The sequence below is a fragment of the Thalassophryne amazonica genome, chromosome 21, assembly GCF_902500255.1.
Source record: "Thalassophryne amazonica chromosome 21, fThaAma1.1, whole genome shotgun sequence".
Lineage (NCBI taxonomy): Eukaryota > Metazoa > Chordata > Actinopteri > Batrachoidiformes > Batrachoididae > Thalassophryne > Thalassophryne amazonica.
In genome coordinates, this window is record NC_047123.1 from 3,543,859 (window position 1) to 3,569,852 (window position 25,994).

At 44.4% G+C, this 25,994-nt stretch overlaps 1 protein-coding gene across 1 annotated transcript in view; it reads right to left on the reverse strand.

Moving 5' to 3' along the window:
• The window catches only part of rev3l (REV3 like, DNA directed polymerase zeta catalytic subunit), a 99,426-nt gene that overhangs the window by 42,598 nt on the left and 30,834 nt on the right, over window positions 1-25,994 (reverse strand). The window contains 7 exon segments of the mRNA XM_034162452.1: window positions 4,501-4,585; window positions 7,555-7,659; window positions 10,509-10,603; window positions 17,468-17,597; window positions 19,115-19,275; window positions 20,289-20,363; window positions 22,132-22,321. Of these exon segments, the coding sequence (XP_034018343.1) occupies window positions 4,501-4,585; window positions 7,555-7,659; window positions 10,509-10,603; window positions 17,468-17,597; window positions 19,115-19,275; window positions 20,289-20,363; window positions 22,132-22,321 (841 nt within the window).

Here is a 25,994-nt window from a genome sequence, read left to right on the forward strand (position 1 = left end):
GCTTATCAAAGACAGCCCACTGTCATTAAACGTAACGATGCAAACATTGGCCCGATACCGTTTGTGGATCATTAGCTCGGGTGGCGGCGGTAAAACTCCAAAGCAGGAATAAGACCGAAGATGAACTTCAAGGTCTTGTTGCCTTGACAACATCTTACAGGTTGTAGTTCTGCCCGTGTGATTGATGTATACAGTCTCAGGTACATCATGGCGAGTCCAGGGAGCTCAGTGGATCAGGACCTGTCAATATGCAGACCTGGGGTTGAATCCTGCTCATGCTCCTCGTCTGTATCCTTAGACAGGACTACTTCTACATTGTCACAGTTCACCCAGCTGGACATGGGTACCAGCCTCACATGGGGAAGTAACCTACGTCCCACTGGTGTCCTGTCCAGGACAAGTCAGAGACTCTCATCTGCGTCACACTGCGGAATGTGGAGACAAGCACCGGCAACCAACGGGCCTCAGGGCCGATGCAGGATTTGCATGTTGTTCTTGGTTAGCAGGGGTGCAAGTCCCCTCCGTCCCACCCATTAAAACACGGATTTTGACTTGGATGATAGTCGTTATGTAAAAACCAGCTTTTCCAAGAAAAAGGTCCAATATGAACCAGTAACTAACCTGTTAGTATGAAACATTAACATTTAAGTAAGCGAAACCCGACCTCCATATGATGGGATGGTGAAGTGACGACAGCAGTGGGCTTGTGACCAGAGCGTCCTTGCTTCAAGTTCAATTGTACTCACATTTTTACTGTCATGTTTCCAACGCTGTGGGCCAAAAAACATCTAGTATGCTGTCCATCACACATTTATCCACCTTGCTTATTTTTGGAATTTAAAAGTCCGTGTGGTACACATCACAGTCAGAGCATCCTGCCTAAATCCACTGGTCATGTGTCCATCTGACAGGTGTCAAATCCTGCTTCAGAAAGTAAAAGTCCAGCCACATATTTGTTCTATCTTCCCAATGAACCAGCTAATTGTAATTAGTTCAGCTCTTCAGGCAGGTGGATGAGCTAATTATTGAGATCACCCATTTTAGGTGCACAGGTAAAAGCAACACATGGGAGGGTTTTTACTTTCTGAAGTCAGATTTGACACCTCTGCCATCCGATGATTCCTTTCATCCAAACAATATGCTGTCCAATGTACATTTATCTGTCCATCTTTCTTATTTTGGGAATTTAAAAGTCCTTATGTTAAGTAACAGCACACCCTGTGGAGTGCACATGAGCTACTGAGCTCCTGTCTGTTGTTACACTTGCTCCCAGGGAAAAAAACTGTGTTAAAATGAATTCTGCATATAGAAAATGTCCAACTTTTTGCTCTTCAAGAGGCACTTTTTGACAAAATACAGTCGCTTATCTAATTATGTGTGGCCTCTAAAAATGGAGGGACAGTGCAAATAAATGTCTGTTCGTGTGATGGATTAAAGATGAAAGTTGACAGTTCAAACACATCTTGACTGTTTGATTTCAGCGTCTCTGTGCTGAGACAAAACTGCACCACTGTCCAAATACTTATGGACCGGACTGGGGGCCATGTTGTTCCCGTTATGATGGCAGCGCTATGGTTTGGCTTTGGAGCCAGAAACCCGTCACTCAGGACATGATGTCATACTAAACAGGTGACATCACTGGGTGCATGCTGGTTGATGTGGGATCCTCAGACGCCTCGTCTCCGACCACCGTGACCTCTGACCTCTGCCTGGTTTGAAAAGTGATTTCATGTTTCTACACAAGCAAACGTCCAATTTTCTGAAAGTGTAACAGTTCCTTAAGAGAAGAAGAAACTTAAACACTCCCACAAACTGCGCCGGGCCACAAGGAACCTTCGCTTAAAAGGGGCAGCGATGAGCGTCCGGCGTCAACACGTCAAGAAATCAAGGCGTCGATTCTTCTGCAATAAAACGCCCACGCGCTCACTCGCCAGACGCAGGTTTTTTTTCTCCCACTAAATCGTCAAGTGCTCCCACGTCGTACGGCTCGCGGCAGCGCCGCGACCATAACGGAGCCTCGTGAATGAAGCCATCTGGATGTGATGCAAAGACACGCTCGGCCGCTGAGCCAAGTCCTTTATTTATAACAGGAAATAGTTTCTGCTTTACACGGTGGGAGGGGGAGGGAGGAGAGCGCAACCTCTTCACATGTCTCCTCCCTCCTTCCTTTTGGCCCCGCCCCCTCACTGCATCCGCTCTGACTTCACTTTCTCCAGCCCTCCCTCCTTGGTGTGGCCGCAGCGTCACGCCCCTCCATCTCAGGAGGAGGCGGAGACAACGGCGAGGCCAAGGCAAACTAAGGACATGCAACAGCTTCCAGAGAGACGGAGAGAGAGAGAGAGAGCGACAGACAGAGCGAGAGAGAGAGACAGAGCGAGAGAGAGAGCGAGAGCGAGAGACAGAGCGAGAGAGAGAGCGAGAGAGAGAGACAGAGCTAGAGAGAGAGACAGACAGAGAGCGAGAGAGAGAGCGAGAGACAGAGCTAGAGAGAGAGACAGACAGAGAGCGAGAGAGACAGAGAGCGAGAGCGAGAGACAGACAGAGCGAGAGAGAGAGCGAGAGAGAGACAGAGAGCGAGAGACAGACAGAGCGAGAGAGAGAGCGAGAGAGAGACAGAGAGCGAGAGACAGACAGAGCGAGAGAGAGAGCGAGAGAGAGACAGAGAGCGAGAGACAGAGCGAGAGACAGAGCGAGAGCGAGAGACAGAGCGAAAGACAGAGCGAGAGCGAGAGACAGAGCGAAAGACAGAGCGAGAGCGAGAGACAGAGCGAGAGACAGAGCGAGAGACAGAGCGAGAGACAGAGCGAGAGCGAGAGACAGAGCGAGAGCGAGAGACAGAGCGAGAGACAGAGCGAGAGCGAGAGACAGAGCGAGAGCGAGACAGACAGAGCGAGAGCGAGACAGACAGAGCGAGAGCGAGACAGACAGAGCGAGACAGACAGAGAGCGCGAGAGCGAGCGCGAGAGAGAGACAGACAGAGAGCGCGAGAGAGAGCGAGAGAGCGAGACAGAGCGAGAGAGAGAGCGAGAGAGAGAGACAGAGCTAGAGAGAGAGACAGACAGAGAGCGAGAGAGACAGAGAGCGAGAGCGAGAGACAGACAGAGCGAGAGACAGAGCGAGAGAGAGACAGAGAGCGAGAGACAGACAGAGCGAGAGAGAGAGCGAGAGAGAGACAGAGAGCGAGAGACAGACAGAGCGAGAGAGAGAGCGAGCGAGAGACAGAGCGAGAGCGAGAGACAGAGCGAGAGACAGACAGAGCGAGAGCGAGAGACAGACAGAGCGAGAGCGAGAGACAGACAGAGCGAGAGCGAGAGACAGACAGAGCGAGACAGACAGAGCGAGAGCGAGACAGACAGAGCGAGAGCGAGACAGACAGAGCGAGAGCGAGACAGACAGAGCGAGACAGACAGAGCGAGAGCGAGACAGACAGAGCGAGAGCGAGACAGACAGAGCGAGACAGACAGAGAGCGCGAGAGCGAGCGCGAGAGAGAGACAGACAGAGAGCGCGAGAGAGAGCGAGAGACAGAGCGAGAGAGACAGAGCGAGAGAGACAGAGCGAGAGAGACAGACAGAGCGAGAGAGCGAGAGAGACAGAGCGAGAGAGAGAGAGAGAGACAGAGCGAGAGAGAGAGAGAGAGACAGAGCGAGAGAGAGAGACAGACAGAGCGAGAGAGACAGACAGAGCGAGAGAGAGAGAGACAGACAGAGCGAGAGCGAGAGAGACAGACAGAGCGAGAGCGAGAGAGACAGACAGAGCGAGAGCGAGAGAGAGAGACAGAGCGAGAGCGAGAGACAGACAGAGCGAGAGCGTGAGAGAGACAGACAGAGCGAGAGCGTGAGAGAGACAGACAGAGCGAGAGCCAGACAGAGAGAGAGAGACAGAGAGAGAGAGAGAGAGAGAGACAGACAGAGAGACAGACAGAGCGAGAGCGAGACAGAGAGAGAGACAGACAGAGCGAGAGCGAGACAGAGAGAGACAGAGAGAGAGAGAGACAGACAGAGCGAGAGAGAGACAGACAGAGCGAGACAGAGAGAGAGCGAGACAGAGAGAGAGACAGACAGACAGAGAGAGACAGAGCGAGACAGAGAGAGAGACAGACAGACAGACAGACAGACAGACAGAGAGAGAGAGAGAGAGAGAGAGAGAGAGAGAGAGAGAGAGAGACAGAGGGAGAGAGAGAGAGACAGAGGGAGCGAGAGAGACAGACAGAGAGCGAGTGCCGATCATGGTTCATATGGCTCATGACGTTCATATGGTTCATGAGGTCAGCGCCGCATCAAAGTCACAACAAGCATGACAGACACACAAAAGAAAAAACAAACCCCAGCTTCTCACACACATCTCAGCTTTAGTCGGAGAAACATGTTGATTATTCCACAATGAACTTCAGCTGGAAAATGTTTATTTTATGAAAAGCACATCACTGCCCACAAATACCAATCACAGTAATTGATCACAATAAAAAAAGATCAGAGGAAAAGAAAGAAAAGAAAACTTACACACTGAACTCGTTGTCCTTCAGAATCTGCTGGACTCTCTTCATGAAGAAGTTCTCGCTCTCCGTGGACGTAACAAACCCGCGGTCTGAAACACAAACATATGTTTCAGCTCAAAGCCTTTACATTGATCAAGGTGGCACTGGAAGAAAAAAAACAAAAAAAACAATCTGAAACATGTTTTCATGATGTGGGGGGGCCGCTGCAGCTCTTGGGGTGTGTGTGTGTGTTAATAAGCTATATGAGCGCCTTGGGGCAACTGTTTGTTGTGATTTGGCGCTATATAAAAAAATTGATTGATTGATTGATATGAGAGATATTTCTCAGTCACATTTTCTTGCTCCTTTTAGTCATAAAAAACTGATTTTCCCCCACAGTCTGTCACGTGGATCAGAACACGGTGTGGTTTGTCTCTACATTTATCTCAACATTTGACTCATACAACTGATAGTGTGTTAAAATGAACTAAAATAAAACATGATACAAGTGAAGCTGCACCTGCTGTTCATGAAGTCAACAATATCACTTTTCATTCTCAGGAACACTGATTTGGGGTTAAATTAGATTCTTATTCACTTCAATAAATGGGAAACATAAACAGATTTTTCCATCCATCGATGACGGCATTTCTGGGATACTGACGATTTATGTGTCGCACAAAATAATGTTTTCACATCAGTATTTGACTTTGAGAGCAGGTTAAATGTTTTCTTCTGGGTGGACGTTTCACCTGGAGGAACAGAAGAAACATAAAATACATATTTAGCAGATGAGAGTCAGACAGATTTTGAAACATGATATAAAAATCAAGCTTTTCTGTATAAACGCTGATTGTTTTGTCGTTTCGGCACTAAAACCTGTAACTGTGCCTCTCATTGGCTGCCGAGTTGACGAGGGGAGGTATGTAACCTCTGTCCTTCAGTCTCGGATCCGGACGTTAAAATGTGAGACTTAATGTCCACTGTGGCGTCTCAGAAACGTTTTTACAAATACGAACATCATGACATCACACCAGACTAAATCGACGGGCCGAACTTTAGTGACACCTAAAGTGGTCCTGGACTGACGAAACCACAAAGTTCAAACTGCACGTTTTAAAGCAGTTATCTTCTTCAACAGGTGAGAAGTGAAGCTGATTTCGGTCCTATGGAAGCGGGTGAGTCGACTTGTATGTTTCTGGACGGCATCTTCGACTGCAGCGGTGCCAGAATGCTGCGACTTCACTGCGAGCTGCAGCGCTGAATGAAAACCAGGACATCAGGAGATGATTAGAAACACAGAAAGGCCATCAAACAGAGAAGCTCAAAGCTTCAGCAGCACAGAGCAGCTGGACTCCGCGTTCAGCCTCACAGCTGCTCGCTCGGCTACAGACACCAGCCGCGTGGTTTTGTTTGATTTTCGAGATGTGTCTTTGCTCATGTCAAGTATTCTGTTTGGATATCGTACTCCAGTTATTAACTATTTAAGTTCTTTCAGCTTCTTTCTGTCGAAAACTCTCACAACATGTGATTACAGCACATTAAAATGCAAATGTGCAGAAGGCAAAGCAAAGAAAATGAGTGCAGACCTTCACGTGAAACTTAACACTTAAAACGTCTTCTGGATCCTGGGTCCAGAATACTACGCTTCAGGTCCCTCATGTTCGAGGACATCATCCATCTACTCAAGAAATTTCATCAGCATCGTCTCTCAACTTTTTCAGTTAAATGTTGCTATGTGTCAAGGATTGTTATGGATCTCAGTTCCAGAATATATTCCAGATCATCTCCAAAACAGTATCCCTTATTCCCAGGAACGTGATCCATCTGCTCACCAAGAATTACTGAAATCTGTTCATTACTTTGACTTATCCTGCTAATAAACAGACACCTCTATGGCGGCTGGTGTGTTTTGGACATATTTTAAAATAAAGATGACAACAGTAAACTGGAACTCAGTCTTTGCAGCCGCTCTAATGACACGAGCCGGATGAACGAGTGAATGAAAGTTAGGTTTGTGACATTGATGGATTTCACGTAAATCAACATGCTAGCATCATGGATGGCATTGACGCCTTTTTCCAGCCCGATCATCTGGCGTCTGGAACGTGGATGATCAAAGAAAGTTGTCTGAGAGTATTATTTTATTTATTATTATTGTTTGTTTGTCAGAATCTCTGTAGTCTCGCAGTCGAGTTATCGTACTCGGAGCTCCTCGTCATCAAGTGTTGTTGTCGAACTCGATTCTTCTGTCCTGCCGCCACACAGTGTTGTCATGGAAACGAGCTAATCAATAATCAGGAGCTAATCGGCGCTGGGATAAAGTGTTTGCTTTCCCAGCGGCAAACCTTTGTGCAAACACACACAGACTCTGTAAAGACTCAACGTGCTGATAACACACACACACACATCTTAAAAAAACAACTGAAATCAAACAATCTGATCAGTTTTCATGGCCTGATTAGCTCAAATCCAAACATTTATATCAAAACACCCGGTGCAGTAAGTACACTGTGGATCTGTACCGGGTTGGTCTGAGTGCACTGTGGATCTGTACCGGGTTAGACTGAGTGCACTGTGGATCTGTACCGGGTTGGTCTGAGTGCACTGTGGATCTGTACCGGGTTAGACTGAGTGCACTGTGGATCTGTACCGGGTTGGTCTGAGTGCACTGTGGATCTGTACCGGGTTGGTCTGAGTGCACTGTGGATCTGTACCGGGTTGGTCTGAGTGCACTGTGGATCTGTACCGGGTTAGACTGAGTGCACTGTGGATCCGTCCCGGGTTAGACTAAGTGCACTGTGGATCCGTCCCGGGTTAGACTAAGTGCACTGTGGATCTGTACCGGGTTGGACTGAGTGCACTGTGGATCTGTACCGGGTTAGTCTAAGCGCACTGTGGATCTGTACTGGGTTGGTCTGAGTGCACTGTGGATCCGTCCCGGGTTGGTCTGAGTGCACTGTGGATCTGTACCGGGTTGGACTAAGTGCACTGTGGATCTGTACCGGGTTGGACTGAGTGCACTGTGGATCTGTACCGGGTTGGTCTGAGGACTCGCGACAGGCACACGACCCCTCACCTTGTGACTCGGGGGTTTCTATCTGGGAGGTCTTGTTCCGGTCTCTCCGCCTCTGTTTCTCGTCCTCCCAGATGGCCTGCAGTCCAGGATTCCTGCCGATCTGATCTGGACAGCAAAGACCAACAAAGTGTCATAAAACACAAACACACCATCAGATGAAGTCGTCCACTGAAACACTGCACGAGTACAACAAGGACGACAACTAGAACCAAACCTCCACAGTCCGGGTTTATGGTTCTACTTTCAACACTTTAGTGTTCTGTTACACCACAAATGGAAAAGCAGGACTAACCCTGGAGTGGCCTCGGTTTTACATCCTTCACCTCTCAGACAGATGTTTTCTGCTGAGATTCATCTGAGAAGATTTCTCACAGCCTCAAGACCAGTGAAAACTGAACCTCCCTGAGGAATGCTGAGGAAACGAGATCCTACTGAACTGTTCTGAACTAACCCACCGAGTGAGGTCAAAAGGTCAACTTAACTGAGCACCATTTCTGGAATAAGCGCTCACAACAAATTTAAACAAACAAAACACAACTTATTTGTGACATCTTGCCAGAAAAAAAAGCATGTTCATTTGTAAGAGTTTGTCTCTGCGCTCAGTCTGTAGAACAGGGCTGTGATTTGAAAATTGTGAAATCCGGGGAAAATTCACAGGGGGTCTGCCCCCCCCCCCCAAGGAGCCAGGATCTAGGGCCTTGTGGGGCCCCAGAAACCAAATTAAATTATCTTCTACTGATACATTTTCATCTGGAAGAACAAATCTCAAAATTAGTGCATATTTAAATGATCCAGGATTCAACCTTTCATTTGAACCATCAATGATGATGTTGGAAGTCCAGGGCGTCCGAGGCATCCAGGGGGCATCTTTTCCGGATGCCCCCTGGATGCCTCACTGGAGAGGTGTTCCGGGCACGTCCCATTGGGAGGAGGCCCCCGGTAAGACCCAGGACACGCTGGAGGGACTACATCTCTCGGCTGGCTTGGGAACGCCTTGGGGTTCCCCTGGAGGAGCTGGGGGAGGTGTGGGCGGCTTTGCTTGAGCTGCTGCCCCTGTGACCCGACTCCGGATAAAGCAGAAGAAAACGGATGGATGGACATAGAAGTAGGACCTGGAATGATTTTCCTTTTAATTGTAAACCAAATTATGCATTAACTCAGAACATTTAAGCTACATGAAATTCATGAAGACTGAAAAGACTGTTAAACCACGTCAAAAACCACAGCTAAAGATTGGAGAATATTTTAAAAATCAGGGAAAAATATCAATAACATACCTTATAGTAAAAAAGTCACATATTCTTGTGTAAATTCCTGTAAATCCACTCAAAGCCAGTGTCTTTTTTCCCATGAAAAAGTCTACATTAATAAAAACTAATTTACATTGTTGTGTAAATTCATGTAGCCTAAATTCATTCAAAGCCACATCTTTTTTTTTTCAATGAAAGAAAGTCTAGATTAATGAAAGAAAAAAAGGCACATAATCTTTTCTGAAATTCTGTTTGAACAGCACAATGTTTATTTTCCAGGGAGAGAAAAAAAATTCTTACCAGTTCACTTTTCCCGTTTGTCTTTCAGGTGTGTTGATGAAGCCAGCAACAATTCCACGGATTCACTTTTTCAAACCGTCTTTCTTGCCATCTTCTGTCTGTCTGATGTCGCTCCGTGACACAGACATGCTGCAAAATTCTTCTTTTAAAAACTTGAAAGTTCTAAAAGTCTGCGATGTCCACATGCTACGTTTAGCTAAGCTTCGCACAGGAGCCACACAGCGTCACCGCAGCAACCAACCAGTCCCGCTTTACGACAACTGTCACAACAGCCAGGCTTTGAGTGACATTTATTCTCCTCGAAATTCTGCGGATCCGAGGAAACTGGCTTCTGTCTGTAACACACAGATCAGTGTCCGCGGACTTATAAAACGTGCATGATGTCGTAAAAAAAAAAAAAACTCAGTAACAATCATGACAGTCCCGCCCCCCTCCCCGTGATGAAATCCATGGAATCCCGCAGATCCGCGGAGTTTTCACAGCCCTGGTAGAAACACACACGGACTAAAGCAGAAGGAGCTGATTCTGATTCTGCACCTTTATGTCTGATTTAATCAGTGTCCTACTCTTCCATCCAGGATTCCACCTTCTCATTTTGTCTCAGATAACCTTTGACCTCTGGTGTGAGGGGCTGTTTGTTGATTCTGGCTGATAACACATTGTGTCTGCAGATGAAGTTCCTCCACAGGGAGGCAGAACTTTACTGAAACTAAAACAAAAGATCAACTCGAGTGAAATTTGAAATTAGTATCACAGTCATTTTAACTTTTTTAGATGATGACTGTTTCACCTCAGTGTCACTGCTTTTTGGACTATATGACCCCTTTAATAATTCTCTTTTTCTTTTAACCTGGAATATTCTCACGAGTCACTGTTTTTAAATGTGCTGCTTCAGAGTTAAAATCAGGATGAAGAACTCCTTCAATCAAGGATTTTCACACACTTTTACATGAGGAGAAGGTCTGTGACTGCGTTTAAAAATATATATTCTTGTGCTGGCAGGAGTTCAATACCATTTTTCTTCTTTGTCCTCTTTTAGCTGCTGCCATCAGGGGGCGCCACAGCAGATCATCTGTCTCCATCTCACCCTGTCCTCTGTCTCACCAACCAGCTGAATGTCCTCCCTCAGCACATCCATAAACCTCCTGTGTCCTCCTTCTGGTTCCATCCTCAGCATCCTTCTCGCTATATACCTGGGTTTTGGACCGGCAGTCTGAACGCACCGGGTTGTTCAGCCCCTGAGGCCAAGCTGCAGGGTTTGTGTACCGTATTGGTTACATCATCCATACCGTGGTGAACTGTCACTGAGGCTCAACTCGTCACCTGAACCAAACCGACTCGTGTTTCTTTCTGTCAGTGATTTTAAACAGTTAAACAGGTCAGGTTGTCCTGAGGAAGTCTTACTCTCGATCTCCAGGCGGTTGAGGATGTCTGCAGCCACGGCGTCGACCTCCAGCTCACACGTGCTCTGCTTTTCCACCTCATCCAGAAATAAGGAGCTGCAGGACGGACAGAGAGATGGACAGAGAGGGTGAAGAAAAATAAGTAAAGTAAATAATTAGTCAGAAGGATCAATCAGAGGATGCAGATGCTCGAACCTGCCTCTCACTTCCTCCACACCTTCAAAGACACACGTCTCACTTTTCTGTGAAAGTCTCTGAGACAGACAGACGCTCACAGGATCCTGATGGACAGTTTGATTCTGACCATTTCAGCCACATTAGGAGACAAAGGGGCTGTCCACACTGAGACACAGATGATAAATGTGTGTCTGTGCACGGGACAGTGTGTCCAGAGTCCTCAGCTGCTGCTGACAGACACCAACATTTATCTGCAGTTTAAGGACGTGTGCAGTGTCCTTAATGTTCCAACAGAAGACATTTAGCGAGCTCATATCACAGGACAGTAAACACACCAGATTCTGTGTCTGTTGAATCAGTTGAGTCAGTCTGTTTTTCTGGTGAAAAAATCCTTATAAATCCTACTGCTCACAATGGAGGCACTCAGCTCATGCTAATGCTAGCCCATTAGCCTCACCCTAACCCGTTACCCTTACGTTATGTGTTGCCAATGAGTTTTCATGCTGCCTTCACCCCATTAGCATCGGGTTATGTGACGCAAGCAAATTTTGATATCTACATTAGCACTGCTTTATGAAATGCTAGCGAGTTTTCATGCAAGCGTTAGCCTCATCACATTTTTTGATGCATGCATGTTTTCATGCTAATGTCAGCCCATTAGCATTGTTACGTGACGCCAGAAAATTTTCATGCTAATATTAGCATAGTGTTATGATACTAAACGAGTGTCCATGCAATTGTTGACCCATTGAAGTATGTCATGCTAGTATGTTTTCATGCAAGCTTTAGCCTATTAGTATTGCAGTATGTCACAATAGCATATGTCATGCTAACATTAGCCCACTAGCACCATGTTATGTGATGTAAGCAAATTTCATATTAACTTTAGCATCATGTTATGAGAAGCTAGCATGTTTTCATGCAAGCATTAGCTTATTAGCACTGCAGTATTACGCTAGCATGTTTTCATGCTAATATTAGCTCATTAGCTTCACGTTATGTGATGCCAGAAAAGTTTCATATTAACATTAGCACTGCATTATGAGATGCTAGAAAGTTTTAATGCTAGCCTTAGCATTGCATTATGTGAGGCTAGCATGTTTTCATACTAATATTAGCCCATTAGCATCATGTTACGTGATGCCAGCTAATTTTCATGTTAACATTAGCACTGCGTTATGAGGCGCTACCACGTTTTCATGCTGTTGTTAGCCCATCAGCATCACATCATATGATGCTAGCATGTTTTCAAGACACATGAAGGATTAAATCCACGGTGAATTACTGGTTTATGGTGGTTTCCTCTCTCAGGTCCTCAGCCACCACAAGTATCTATTTTAAACACATTAGAAATCCCGCTGCTCACCATGAAGGCACTTATCTCATGGTAATGCGATGGCAGCGCACCTAATGCTAAGTTAGTAACAGCCAATTCTACAAGATACTATATAAATACTGTATCCTTAATAAAATAAGGACTCTAACAATTATCAACTGCAACTGGATTAAAAATAATTTTGAAGGAACTCAAATCAAATCAATTTTATTTATATAGCGCCAAATCACAACAAACATTTGCCCCAAGGTGCTTTATATTGTAAGGCAAAGCCATACAATAATTACGGAAAAACCCCAACGGTCAAAACGACCCCCTGTGAGCAAGCACTTGGCGACAGTGGGAAGGAAAAACTCCCTTTTAACAGGAAGAAACCTCCAGCAGAACCAGGCTCAGGGAGGGGCAGTCTTCTGCTGGGACTGGTTGGGGCTGAGGGAGAGAACCAGGAAAAAGACATGCTGTGGAGGGGAGCAGAGATCGATCACTAATGATTAAATGCAGAGTGGTGCATACAGAGCAAAAAGAGAAAGAAACAGTGCATCATGGGAACCCCCCAGCAGTCTACGTCTATAGCAGCATAACTAAGGGATGGTTCAGGGTCACCTGATCCAGCCCTAACTATAAGCTTTAGCAAAAAGGAAAGTTTTAAGCCTAATCTTAAAAGTAGAGAGGGTGTCTGTCTCCCTGATCTGAATTGGGAGCTGGTTCCACAGGAGAGGAGCCTGAAAGCTGAAGGCTCTGCCTCCCATTCTACTCTTACAAACCCTAGGAACTACAAGTAAGCCTGCAGTCTGAGAGCGGAGCGCTCTATTGGGGTGATATGGTACTATGAGGTCCCTAAGATAAGATGGGACCTGATTATTCAAAACCTTATAAGTAAGAAGAAGAATTTTAAATTCTATTCTAGAATTAACAGGAAGCCAATGAAGAGAGGCCAATATGGGTGAGATATGCTCTCTCCTTCTAGTCCCCGTCAGTACTCTAGCTGCAGCATTTTGAATTAACTGAAGGCTTTTCAGGGAACTTTTAGGACAACCTGATAATAATGAATTACAATACTCCAGCCTAGAGGAAATAAATGCATGAATTAGTTTTTCAGCATCACTCTGAGACAAGACCTTTCTAATTTTAGAGATATTGCGTAAATGCAAAAAAGCAGTCCTACATATTTGTTTAATATGCGCACTGAATGACATATCCTGATCAAAAATGACTCCAAGATTTCTCACAGTATTACTAGAGGTCAGGGTAATGCCATCCAGAGTAAGGACCTGGTTAGACACCATGTTTCTAAGATTTGTGGGGCCAAGTACAGTAACTTCAGTTTTATCTGAGTTTAAAAGCAGGAAATTAGAGGTCTGTAAGACATTCCTGCAGTTTAGCTAATTGGTGTGTGTCCTCTGGCTTCATGGATAGATAAAGCTGAGTATCATCTGCGTAACAATGAAGATTTAAGCAATGCTGTCTAATAATACTGCCTAAGGGAAGCATGTATAAAGTGAATAAAATTGGTCCTAGCACAGAACTTTGTGGAACTCCATAATTAACCTTAGTCTGTGAAGAAGATTCCCCATTTACATGAACAAATTGTAATCTATTAGATAAATATGATTCAAACCACTGCAGCGCAGTGCCTTTAATACCTATGGCATGCTCTAATCTCTGTAATAAAATTTTATGGTCAACAGTATCAAAAGCAGCACTGAGGTCTAACAGAACAAGCACAGAGATGAGTCCACTGTCTGAGGCCATAAGAAGATCATTTGTAACCTTCACTAATGCTGTTTCTGTACTATGATGAATTCTAAACCCTGACTGAAACTCTTCAAATAGACCATTCCTCTGCAGATGATCAGTTAGCTGTTTTACAACTACCCTTTCGAGAATGTTTGAGAGAAAAGGAAGGTTGGAGATTGGCCTATAATTAGCTAAGATAGCTGGGTCAAGTGATGGCTTTTTAAGTAATGGTTTAATTACTGCCACCTTAAAAGCCTGTGGTACATAGCCAACTAATAAAGACAGATTGATCATATTTAAGATCGAAGCATTAATTAATGGTAGGGCTTCCTTGAGTAGCCTGGTAGGAATGGGGTCTAATAGACATGTTGATGGTTTGGAGGAAGTAACTAATGAAAATAACTCAGACAGAACAATTGGAGAGAAAGAGTCTAACCAAATACCGGCATCACTGAAAGCAGCCAAAGAGAACGATATGTCTTTGGGATGGTTATGAGTAATTTTTTCTCTAATAGTTAAAATTGTATTAGCAAAGAAAGTCATGAAGTCATTACTAGTTAAAGTTAAAGGAATACTCGGCTCAATAGAGCTCTGACTCTTTGTCAGCCTGGCTACAGTGCTGAAAAGAAACCTGAGGTTGTTCTTATTTTCTTCAATTAGTGATGAGTAGTAAGATGTCCTAGCTTTACGGAGGGCTTGTTTTTATAGAGCAACAGACTCTTTTTCCAGGCTAAGTGAAGATCTTCTAAATTAGTGAGACGCTATTTCCTCTCCAACTTATGGGTTATCTGCTTTAAGCTGCGAGTTTGTGAGTTATACCACGGAGTCAGGCACTTCTGATTTAAGGCTCTCTTTTTCAGAGGAGCTACAGCATCCAAAGTTGTCCTCAATGAGGATACAAAACTATTGACGAGATAATCTATCTCACAGAGTTTAGGAAGATACTCTGCCCTGTGTTGGTATATGGCATTGGAGAACATAAAGAAGGAATCATATCCTTAAACCTAGTTACAGCGCTTTCTGAAAGACTTCTAGTGTAATGAAACTTATTCCCCACTGCTGGGTAGTCCATCAGAGTAAATGTAAATGTTATTAAGAAATGATCAGACAGAAGGGAGTTTTCAAGGAATACTGTTAAGTCTTCAATTTCCATACCATAAGTCAGAACAAGATCTAAGGTATGATTAAAGTGGTGGGTGGACTCATTTACATTTTGAGCAAAGCCAATCGAGTCTAATAATAGATTAAATGCAGTGTTGAGGCTGTCATTCTCAGCATCTGTGTGGATGTTAAAATCGCCCACTATAATTATCGTATCTGAGCTAAGCACTAAGTCAGACAAAAGGTCCGAAAATTCACAGAGAAACTCACAGTAACGACCAGGTGGACGATAGATAACAAATAAAACAGGTTTTTGGGACTTCCAATTTGGATGGACAAGACTAAGAGTCAAGCTTTCAAATGAATTAAAGCTCTGTCTGGGTTTTTGATTAAGTAATAAGATGGAGTGGAAAATTGCTGCTAATCCTCTCCCTCGGCCCATGCTACGAGCGTTCTGACAGTTAGTGTGACTCGGGGGTGTTGACTCATTTAAACTAGCATATTCATCCTGCTGTAACCAGGTTTCTGTAAGGCAGAATAAATCAATATGTTAATTATTATATCATTTACTAACAGGGACTTAGAAGAGAGACCTAATGTTTAATAGACCACATTTAACTGTTTTAGTCTGTGGTGCAGTTGAAGGTGCTATATTATTTTTTCTTTTTGAATTTTTATGCTTAAATAGATTTTTGCTGGTTCTTGGTGGTCTGGGAGCAGACACCGTCTCTACGGGGATGGGGTAATGAGGGGATGGCAGGGGGAGAGAAGCTGCAGAGAGGTGTGTAAGACTACAACTCTGCTTCCTGGTCTCAACCCTGGATAGTCACGGTTTGGAGAATTTAAGAAAATTGGCCAGATTTCTAGAAATGAGAGCCGCTCCATCCAAAGTGGGATGGATGCCGTCTCTCCTAACAAGACCAGGTTTTCCCCAGAAGCTTTGCCAATTATCTATGAAGCCCACCTCATTTTTTGGACACCACTCAGACAGCCAGCAATTCAAGGAGAACATGCGGCCAAACATGTCACTCCCGGTCCGATTGGGGAGGGGCCCAGAGAAAACTACAGAGTCCGACATTGTTTTTGCAAAGTTACACACAGATTCAATGTTAATTTTAGTGACCTCCAATTGGCGTAACCGGGTGTCATTACTGCCGACATGAATTACAATCTTACCAATTTTACGCTTAGCCTTAGCCAGCAGTTTCAAATTTCCTTCAATGTCGCCTGCTCTGGCCCCCGGAAGACAACTGACTATGGTTGCTGGTGTCGCTAACTTCACATTTCTCAAAACAGAGTCGCCAATAACCAGAGTTTGTTCCTCGGTGGGTGTGTCGCCGAGTGGGGAAAAATGGTTAGAGATGTGAATGGGTTGGCGGTGTACACGGGGCTTCTGTTTAGGACTACACTTGCTCCTCACAGTCACCCAGTCGGCCTGCTTTCCCGGCTGCTCGGGATCTGCCGGAGGGGAACTAATGGCGGCTAAGCTACCTTGGTCCGCACCGACTACAGGGGCCTGGCTAGCTGTAGGATTTTCCAAGGTGCGGAGCCGAGACTCCAATTCGCCCAGCCTGGCCTCCAAAGCTACGAATAAGCTACACTTATTACAAGTACCATTACTGCTAAAGGAGGCCGAGGAATAACTAAACATGTCACACCCAGAGCAGAAAAGTGCGGGAGAGACAGGAGAAGCCGCCATGCTAAACCGGCTAAGAGCTAGTAGCTGTGCTAAGCTAGCGGATTCCTAAAGAACATGTTTCTCTGTATTTTTCCCGAAAACTGCTCAAAGAAAAAACTGATTCAACAGATTACAGTTTATTGCTGTGATCATGACTATTAGTATTTTATTTATCATTTAATAAATACTATGAACTAAATAAACAGACAAAAACAGTTCAATATTATTGATTGAGAGATTTTATACACTTCATTAATTTAAATGAAAAATTTATTAAACTATATCTCTTAAGTACTTTACTTTGGGGTATTTTGGCCAGATTAGAGTGGATTTATAAACGGGGATTGTGCTCGTCAGTAAGTAATCCACACCGGTGTTCTAACGCACCATCACATCCGCCAGCTTGGATGACGGGAACATTCTGGAGTATAAGTTGCACCATTTGTTTTCTGTATTACGAGCTGTTCAATTTTTTTTTGTGTGTGTATTGTTTCTGTGTACTTTCCATTATTGCCATTTATTATTTTAATATTAGTTGATCTTGTTTAGTGCTTTGAATTCTAGTAAAGCACAATATGAACAGTCAGTATGACAATTATTATTATTCACAACAAATGTGATTTTTTCAGTATATAATTTGCAGGAACCTCTCAAACTAGTAAAAAAAAAAAAAACCTACCACTTTTATTCCAGAAAATACGAAATTAAGGAAGTGCAGGTTTGTATGCATGTACATCAGACTGCAGTGACATCATAAAGCGGTGAGTGATGACGAATTAGTTTATTGATGCTAGTTAGCCGTTTAACACGCGCACCGTACAGAAAGGAGACGTCCTGCCGAGAGATGATATTCAGCTTTTAGCAGCAGCGACGTTTATTCACTCTGAGCGCTAACGCCGCGAGTGAGAACAAGCGAGCGGTTTGGACTCACCAGGGTATGGCGTCCTCCTCCCAGCGGACAAACGTGCCTTCCAGTGTTCCGTCAGTGAGCGTGGAGGTGGAGGGTCTCTTCCAGGGACTGACGCTGGGAGCCGGCTGGCCTGAGACTTCTGGGACATCGTGTGGGAACAACAAAACAAAAAGACTGTAAATTCAGGAGCCGGATGCTCCGTCTGGTTAGACGTCACCCTCCACCCTCTGGTACGAGAGATAAGAGACGTTTTTAAACCCGTGGATGATTTGTGTATTTTGAAGACTGCAAAGCGCTGCGCTGGATCTGGTTTTGGCACAAGGACACATTACAACAGTATTTTTACCTCCTTCAGGTTAAAGAGACGAATGTCCAAAGTACTTTTACTACAACCACCTGATCCCAGACTAAGAACTTTCTGACAGGTTTGGTACTTAAAGGAGTCGTAAAGACGTCTACTCATGAGACAGTTTCAGTATTTTAGTGTCTGTTCACTTTTCCACTGATTGCATCAAAGCCGACAAATGTACTTTTGTTGGAGGACAGTCACACCTGAGAACGCTGGAAGAAGAACCTTCTTTAGTTCCAATGTGGAATTTCCTGTCTTAAATCAGTAATGCCGGCGATGTTCTTTTGGAGAGTAGAGAGAGTTGTGGTCGGGCACGAGGAGGAGATGAACTGGATCGAGATCAAACAGCGCTGCCTGTTTGGAGTTTAGTCTCATCAGGACAAAGTCGAGTTGGACTTTCAAGGCTCGGGTCTGTCCATGAACTGAGGAGGAAACACTTCCCCAAGTGACTGCGTTTGTTTCACAAACAGTGATTTGTCCCGGCCGTGGTACTCTACATTTTTGGGTGATCCAAACCAGACCTGGCTGAGGGCCCAGTTCTACTTCTAGTTACAGCTTCACTTTCTAGTCCTGCTTCATTATGTAGCACTTGAAGACAGAACAGTCTCGGGGCAGACGGGGGAAGCAGTCGCCTGGTTCTTGTTTCTAATCTACTAATCTTTGTATGTTTCAGGTTTCATGTTAAAAATCATGACCAGGCAGCATGGAGACCAAAAACCTGATGCTGAACAGCACTGGTTCATGTCTGGAGCCAAAGAACCAGAGGAAACACGGGTGAAACCAAGCGCCAGGTTCCAGCTCCACTTCATTTTGGTACGAGTCTGTTTACGCGTCAGTTTCATGACTCAACATTAAAGTTGGAATTTGGTAAACTTACTGTAAGACTGTCAAGCAGAAAGCTGAGCGGATAAGGAGCTGGCCTTCCAATATGCAGACCTGGGTTCAAACCCCAGTCATTGGACAGACACAGAATCTACATGGTCTCAGTCCACTCAGCTACCCAGTAAATGGGCACTGGTCTTAGCTTGGGAAGCAACCTGCGTTGGGCTGGTGTCCAGTCCAGGGGGAGTCGTGGACCTTCATCCACTTGACACTTTAGAATCAAGAGATGAGCACCGGCACCAACGTGCCTCAGGGCCGATATAGGACGTACTTACTAGATAGAAGGCAAAAACGTGGACGGAGGAGAAAAAGACTTTGACAAAGTCAGATCGAAGGATTTCATGTTTAAACAGAACAAAAGTGGGAGACACCTGGATTACAGGTAAGGAATTAAAGATGATGACACTCGAACCCAGAGCGGAGACGAGCTTCCTTACCTCTGCGCTTGCTTCTGCGGAACTTGACGGCTCCGAGGTTAATCAGGTTCATGCCGTACAGGTTGTAGTCGATGAAGAGCTGCAGCAGGTAGGGGATGTGAGCCTCGTGCGGCTGGAAACTCTTGTTCATCACGGCGCCGCTCTGCAGCAGCTCGCACACCCTGAAACCAGAGTCAGACTCTCAGTACGCAGAACAACGGCTCCCTGAGGGCTAAATACCCGTAATAAAAGTACACAACAACAACAATCCATAAAAGTCACAAGATAGAGCTGATTTAAATAAAATAAAAAGTCAAATAGGTTTTTATTGTTGTGTCTGAACCAGTAATCTGAGTCCATCTCACAACTTCTTTTGTCCAAAATGCATCAAATAACATCCAATTTGTTGTCTAACACAAGTTTATTTGTCCATCTTGCTTATTTTTGGAATTTAAAAGTCCTTGTGTTAAGTAACAGCTCAGGCTGTGGTGTGCACATGTGCTACACTGAGTTCCTGTCCACTGTTTAACGCTGTTACGAAACGAGTTCCACATACTGAAAAAAGATGCGTTCCTTTTTCTTCCTCTTCACAATGCATCTTTTAACAAATGCAACTTGTACTCTGGAAAATACGACATTTTCATTTAACAATTTAACTGCACTTCTGAGGAAAAACAAGGTCCCGTTTTCCACAACCTTCCTCTGCCTCAGAAAACTTGACATGTAGAAGTAAAGTGTCTCTGTGACAGGAGAAAGACAGGGACACTTTGTCCAGAAGTCGGGATTCACTGCTGAACATCAGAGCCTCGTGATGTCTGACCAACCAATAAGAGACGAGGTGCTGAGGACGGACAGACAGCAGACGAGTCTCCCGTCCAGCTGCTCCTGTGTGTCCCTCAGCGTCTCTCACGTTTTCCCTCCCTCACCGCTTCACATCTTTAGTCTGCAGCCGTCTCGTGTCTCTCGTCCGGTTGGTGTCTACTGTACAGCTTCACACACACACACACACACACACACACACACACACTGCTCTCTCCTCGTGCACACAATCAATCGACACAGCTGAATCCACACAATCGATTTTGGCGAGCCGGAGGAGTCACACGTACACAGTCTGACATTCAGCCATGTCAGACAGCGGGAGCTCACGATGACCCCGTTCACATTAAACCGCATCGATCTGCACCGGCTTTACCTTCTGACCATCTGAGGGTTGTACAGGTAGATCTTCATGAAGTGCTTCTCCTCGGCGTGGTAGCCGTAGAAAGGCCTGCAGGAAACAGAGACAGAGGACACATCGGACACGTCAGAGCTACGCGGCCAAACGTGTGAGTCCAAACATTTACTTGTACCAGTTTATCACTAATATGGCACAGCACGAGGATTACAATGGCGGCAAAATCTGGCATTTTAGTTTATCGTTAAAAATCTGCTGTAATTTTAATCCCGTTACTGTAGAATCAGTCAGTTCTGACCGTACAGGATACAAGCTGCCTTCATCACTCCGACTGTCACAATAAATACTTTCTGTCCCATAAATAACATTATCGTTACTTTAAGACCATGTTATATCCCGTCAATAATACCAGTTCACTGTTCACAGGTAATCAACTTTTAATTCTTTATTCAGGCTCCGTTAAAAATGTCACTTAAAAACAAACAAATAAACAAAGCGGCGACAGAACGGTTTGTTCACATTAACGGCCTCAAAATGTCCTCAGAGGGGCTTTAACATGGAGTGGGCGATATGACCTAAATTAATAAAGGTATTGTTCACTTTTTGGACAGACATGTATTATATCACAGTACGACTTCTTCTGCACGAAATAACCCCTTTAATAATAAACAGTCAGTCTCAGTCTCTCCCGTGGTGACCACAGCAGACCTGACATGGAGCTGCATGTTGATTTGGCATGTTTCATACTGGACACCCCTCCTGACTCAACGCCACGTTACATGGACAATGAACAAGGGGGGATTTGAACTAGGAACCTTCTTTTTTAGAAATAAGTGCACTGACCACTCTGCCTACATGACCCCTTTAATAATGATCTTTTTTTGTCTAACCTGGACTAATTTTTAAAACCATTCCTTCAAAGTTAAAATCTCCACCAGGGACGGGTCCCAGTGGAAATCTGGTACAGCGCTGCCGACAGATACACGCGCAACGCGGTTACGCGACACTGAAAAGGTTTCCATAGCAAGTCAGAAAATAGTGACATGTCAAAAAGTTTACTGGTGCTATTCAGGATGACACTGGTCAAACTGGTTCCCAGTTTAGATACACATATGATGGACAATCTGTGTAAGTTTCTTATATGTTTAATTTTAAAATTAAATAATTCATCCACCTGATAATAACTCCTGGTCTGTGTGTCTGTCACGCAGAGGTTTACAGCTGACCTCTCGGTGGTCGCTGAGCCAATCTGCTCAAAACTCAGCACGCAGGTTTGGCTGGAGGTGGATCAGTGCAGACTCCATTATCAACCTGATCAGACCAGATCCCTGAAAGTTATTGGGGTCTGAATGAACCCACTTTTCCCCATGTTACCCAGCTCAGGCCAATTCGGTACACAGGTTCAGTTGTGTGTTACCAGGTACAGGCCTGAAACAGGTCCAGAAGAACTTAATTTAGAAGACCTTGATCAGTCTTCACCAGTAACCTTTTATTCTTAGAACATTGGTTGAACCTGATCATGAGTTTAATCATGTTTAAATCATGCTTAAATCTTTGTTGCGTTTAAATCAGAGAAATCTTCAGTCACTGGAACCAGTCAGAAAAATCTGATGTTTTCCAGCAGTGGAAAAGTTCAAACTGAACGTCTTTTGACGGATGTGTTAAAATGTGACTGCAGTGATCAAAACGCGTAAACCTCCTCGACCCTCTGACCTACATCTCTCCTCCTTTTTCTTCACTTGCAGGTTGCTGACTGTTAATGAATAATTAATATTTGTCGTTTGCAATGTGCAGCAAATACTGAATCCTGAAGCCGATGAACATTAACAGCTGCGTGCAGCGTGGCGACTGAGACACTTACATGCCGGACACCAGCACCACCTTGAAGACATGCTGGGCGTTGGACGCGGGGTTTCCCATGGCGACGTTCAGAGCCCTGTCGATGCTGAACGCCACCTGTCGCAGGTAGCGCTCCGACTGCTGCCCATAGCCATTGTATGGAACGTAGATATAAGGGAAGACGCCGTGGAGGTGGAGACACGTCTTCTGTCCTGCAACATCACAGCAGAATCTAATGTCAGTTGTACAGTTTCACCCGACATCACCGGCCGGAGTCCATTTAAAATATGACAGATGGACATTTTTCTGCTTCAAATAAAAAACCAAAATCATTTCAGACGGATTTAACACCTTCTTTTTCACCCTTATTTCTGTCTTTTACTGGAACAGATTCCAGCTCTGAGTAAAAGTAACCACTAGGGGTAAAACGATACAACACTCATCTAAATACGGGGACTTCTGATACAATTCAATCAATCAATCAATCAATCAGTTTTATATATATATATATATATATATATATATATATTTAATGTCAACATTACTTTTCCAAGATAAATTAGAACAATCCAAAAAGTAACATTATTTAACTTGCAATACATAATTTCACAAAAACCCTGCAGCCTTTTGTCAGGCATTAACGGGCTCTGCTTCTGCTCACCTTCTGTTCACCACTAGGGGGCAGCACTACATTCAGTAGCAGAAAGCACAGAATATAAGAAGCCCAGAGGAAAAGCTAGTTCTTGTTAGCATAGCGCGTGTTTCCCCAATTGGAATCAGTATAATTCTATGCTTCTGCAGCTCCATGGCCATGAAATGACACAGACGTGCGCGTGACTCTTAAAGTTCTCCGTCACGTCTTTATGCAACTTACAACAGGAACAGTGGCCTTTTCTGGATTAATTTGTCCCTCAACAAGCTCCACTTCTTTATACAATCATCAACCTCCAAACCAACGGTACAGTATTTACAATTTCCTCCATGAATTGAGAGTCATTTGAGCATCTTTTTCTGACTGTTGTGAAGTTGGTCATATTTGCGGACTTTTCTGCCAAGCGTATTTGATCCATGATCAAACTGAGATCACAGTACGCACTGCAAAAACTATTAAAATATGACGGGGGAGGAAGGAGTGAAAACATAAAAGTGACCAATCACAGCACTTTGCGGTCTCTGATTTAGCAGGTGTACTGGTTCGCAGCCCCGCAGAGGGCTGTGATCTAAAGTGGTCTGTTTCGTCACAACCAGGGATGTGCGTGAAACTTAACACCATATTACAGAGCAGACAGCAAGCAGCATGTTGGTCATAATCACTGGCCTTGATTTACGCCCTGCTTCGTTTAGGTCCCGTGTCTGAGCACGGTTTGAAAAAATAAACAAACCGCCAGGCTTTTAATCAAGGCGATACGATACCCACTTTCCTCGAATCGACGAGTGTCAGTGCTGAACTTCATTTCGTACCTCTGTTACTGCTCTGTCCGGTACATGAGAGGAGTTTTTAATGGACGTTTTGTCCAATGTGAGCAAAAATCCGTTATACAAAATGTCAGAATATGCGGTCAAGATTTCATTAATGTCTAAAATTCTCTTGTATAGAAAGTTAAGACATTAATAAATTGAAATATATTTTGTGTCATCCATTGTATGATATAAACGTAATGATGCTTTTTGCTAAGGACAAATAAAATGTTTGTTAGTGGTAAGAAGCAGTCTCAGAGTTTAAATTACATGTAGACACTAGTAACGTTAACAGCGTGAACTCTTTAGATCATTTTTCCATCATCCAGCTTTAAGTTTGTACGGACAAGACGCCAGTCCTGTTGCTGCTAATTTGTTCTTATATCGATCCCGGGTGATACCATCCAAACCCTCTGAACAGGTGAAGGCTGTACCAAGACCCCAATGACAGAAATATGACTAAATAAAATAAAAAAACTCCTTAAATACACAATTCAACAGCAAATAACTTCCCTTTGGAATAAGGTGCTGTGGACTGATGAAACTAAAATAGAGTTATCTGGACATAACAAGGGGCGGTATGCATGGCTGAAAAAGAACACAGCATTCCAAGAAAAACACTTGCTACCTACAGTAAAATTTGAAGTTGGTTCCATCATGCTGTGGGGCTGTGTGGCCAGTGCAGGTACTGGGGATCTTGTTAAAGTTGAGGGTCACATGGATTCCAGTCAATATCAGCAGATTCTTGAGAACAATGTTCATGAATCAGTGACAAAGCTGAAGTTGTGTCGGGGCTGGATCTTTCAACAAGACAACGACCCTAAACACTGCTCAAAATCTACTAAGGCATTCATGCAGAGGAACAAGTACAACGTTCTGGAATGGCCATCTCAGTCCCCAGACCTGAATATTATTGAAAATCTGTGGTGTGATTTTAAGCGGGCTGTCCATGCTCAGAAACCAACAAACCTGAGATGTTTTGTAAAGAAGAATGGTCCGAAATACCTTCAACCAGAATCCAGACTCTCACTGGAAGCTACAGGAAGCGTTTAGAGGCTGTTATTTCTGCAAAAGGAGGATCTACTAAATATTGATGTATTTTTTCTGTTGGGGTGCCCAAATTTATGCACCTGACTAATTTTGCTTAAAGAATTAATGCACACTTTGTCTGCTATATGATATATTTAACTGAAATTTCTGATCCAAACTACCAATGATTTATAAAGGAAAATCATGGAAATCATCAGGGGGGCACAAACTTTTACATACAACTGTATATGTATGTCTGTGTGCATACAGTGTATCTGGAAAGTATTGACAGCGCTTCAGTTTTTTGTTACGTTCCAGCTATGTACCACGCAGCACATCTCACATTTGCACTGTTGAAAACAGACGTAAACACTGAACCTACAAACAAAAAAACAGCAGCTTTCAACAGCAAGACGACCGGGTGAAAGCAGCACACGGTCAGAACAACAGCAGCAGAATTTAATCCTGTTACGTAACAGGAAGAGATTTGAAAAACTCGAGTGCTTGCAGTCAGAGCGTCTGAGCCACAGTCTGACACCAGGAGGCAGTGTTGGGGTGTGGAACACGAACCCGTGTCCAGACGTGTCTGCACATGTCCACATGCCCGAGATCAGCACGGGAGGAACTCTGGCACTGCTCCTCCAAACACACACCCACTATGAGCTGTGACAGGCCTCAGTGCTCCTCAGGCCTCAGTGCTCCTCAGGCCTCAGTAGGCATCACACACACAAACACACACACACACACACACACACACACACACACGTTCAAACTCTGCTGTGCACTGTTTTTACAAAACCAAACTGCAGGTTCCAACATAAGAATTAATATTTCCAACATCTCTGCACGCTTACAACACGGCTGCCAAAGAGTCTTTAAATCACATTTTGTAAGGAGAGCCAACACGTGAAAACATCAATGTCCCGGGACAGTCCGCCACCGGTGTCCAACCTCTCCAGTGAGGGTTGATCCTGCAGGTGAGTTCAACCCTCCAGCAGGTGACGTTTGCACCTCTGACAGGTGTCCTCAAGGAATTGCTTATTTTGGTTTATATATATATATATTAGACCGATTTGCAAACTGTCCAGAAAACAAAACACTTTTCCCAAATGTTATCTGTGTGCTCTATGTCGCCCCCTGTGCAAAGCGAGCGGGAAGCTTCAACGGTCTCACCTGCAGCTCTACCGGAAGAAGAAAGAGTTGCAGTTCCTTGACTGGCCACTTGAGGCTGGCTCCAAAACAGAACACATTCCCGTAGGAGTCCATGTTAAAATGTCCAAATTTAGAGCAGAAATAAACAGGTTTACAGCCTGAAGAAAAAAAATGGTTTCTGTCTCTATAAATAGTTTCTACCTCCATGAAAACTGTACAGGAATTAATTTTTTCTAACTTCTTCGT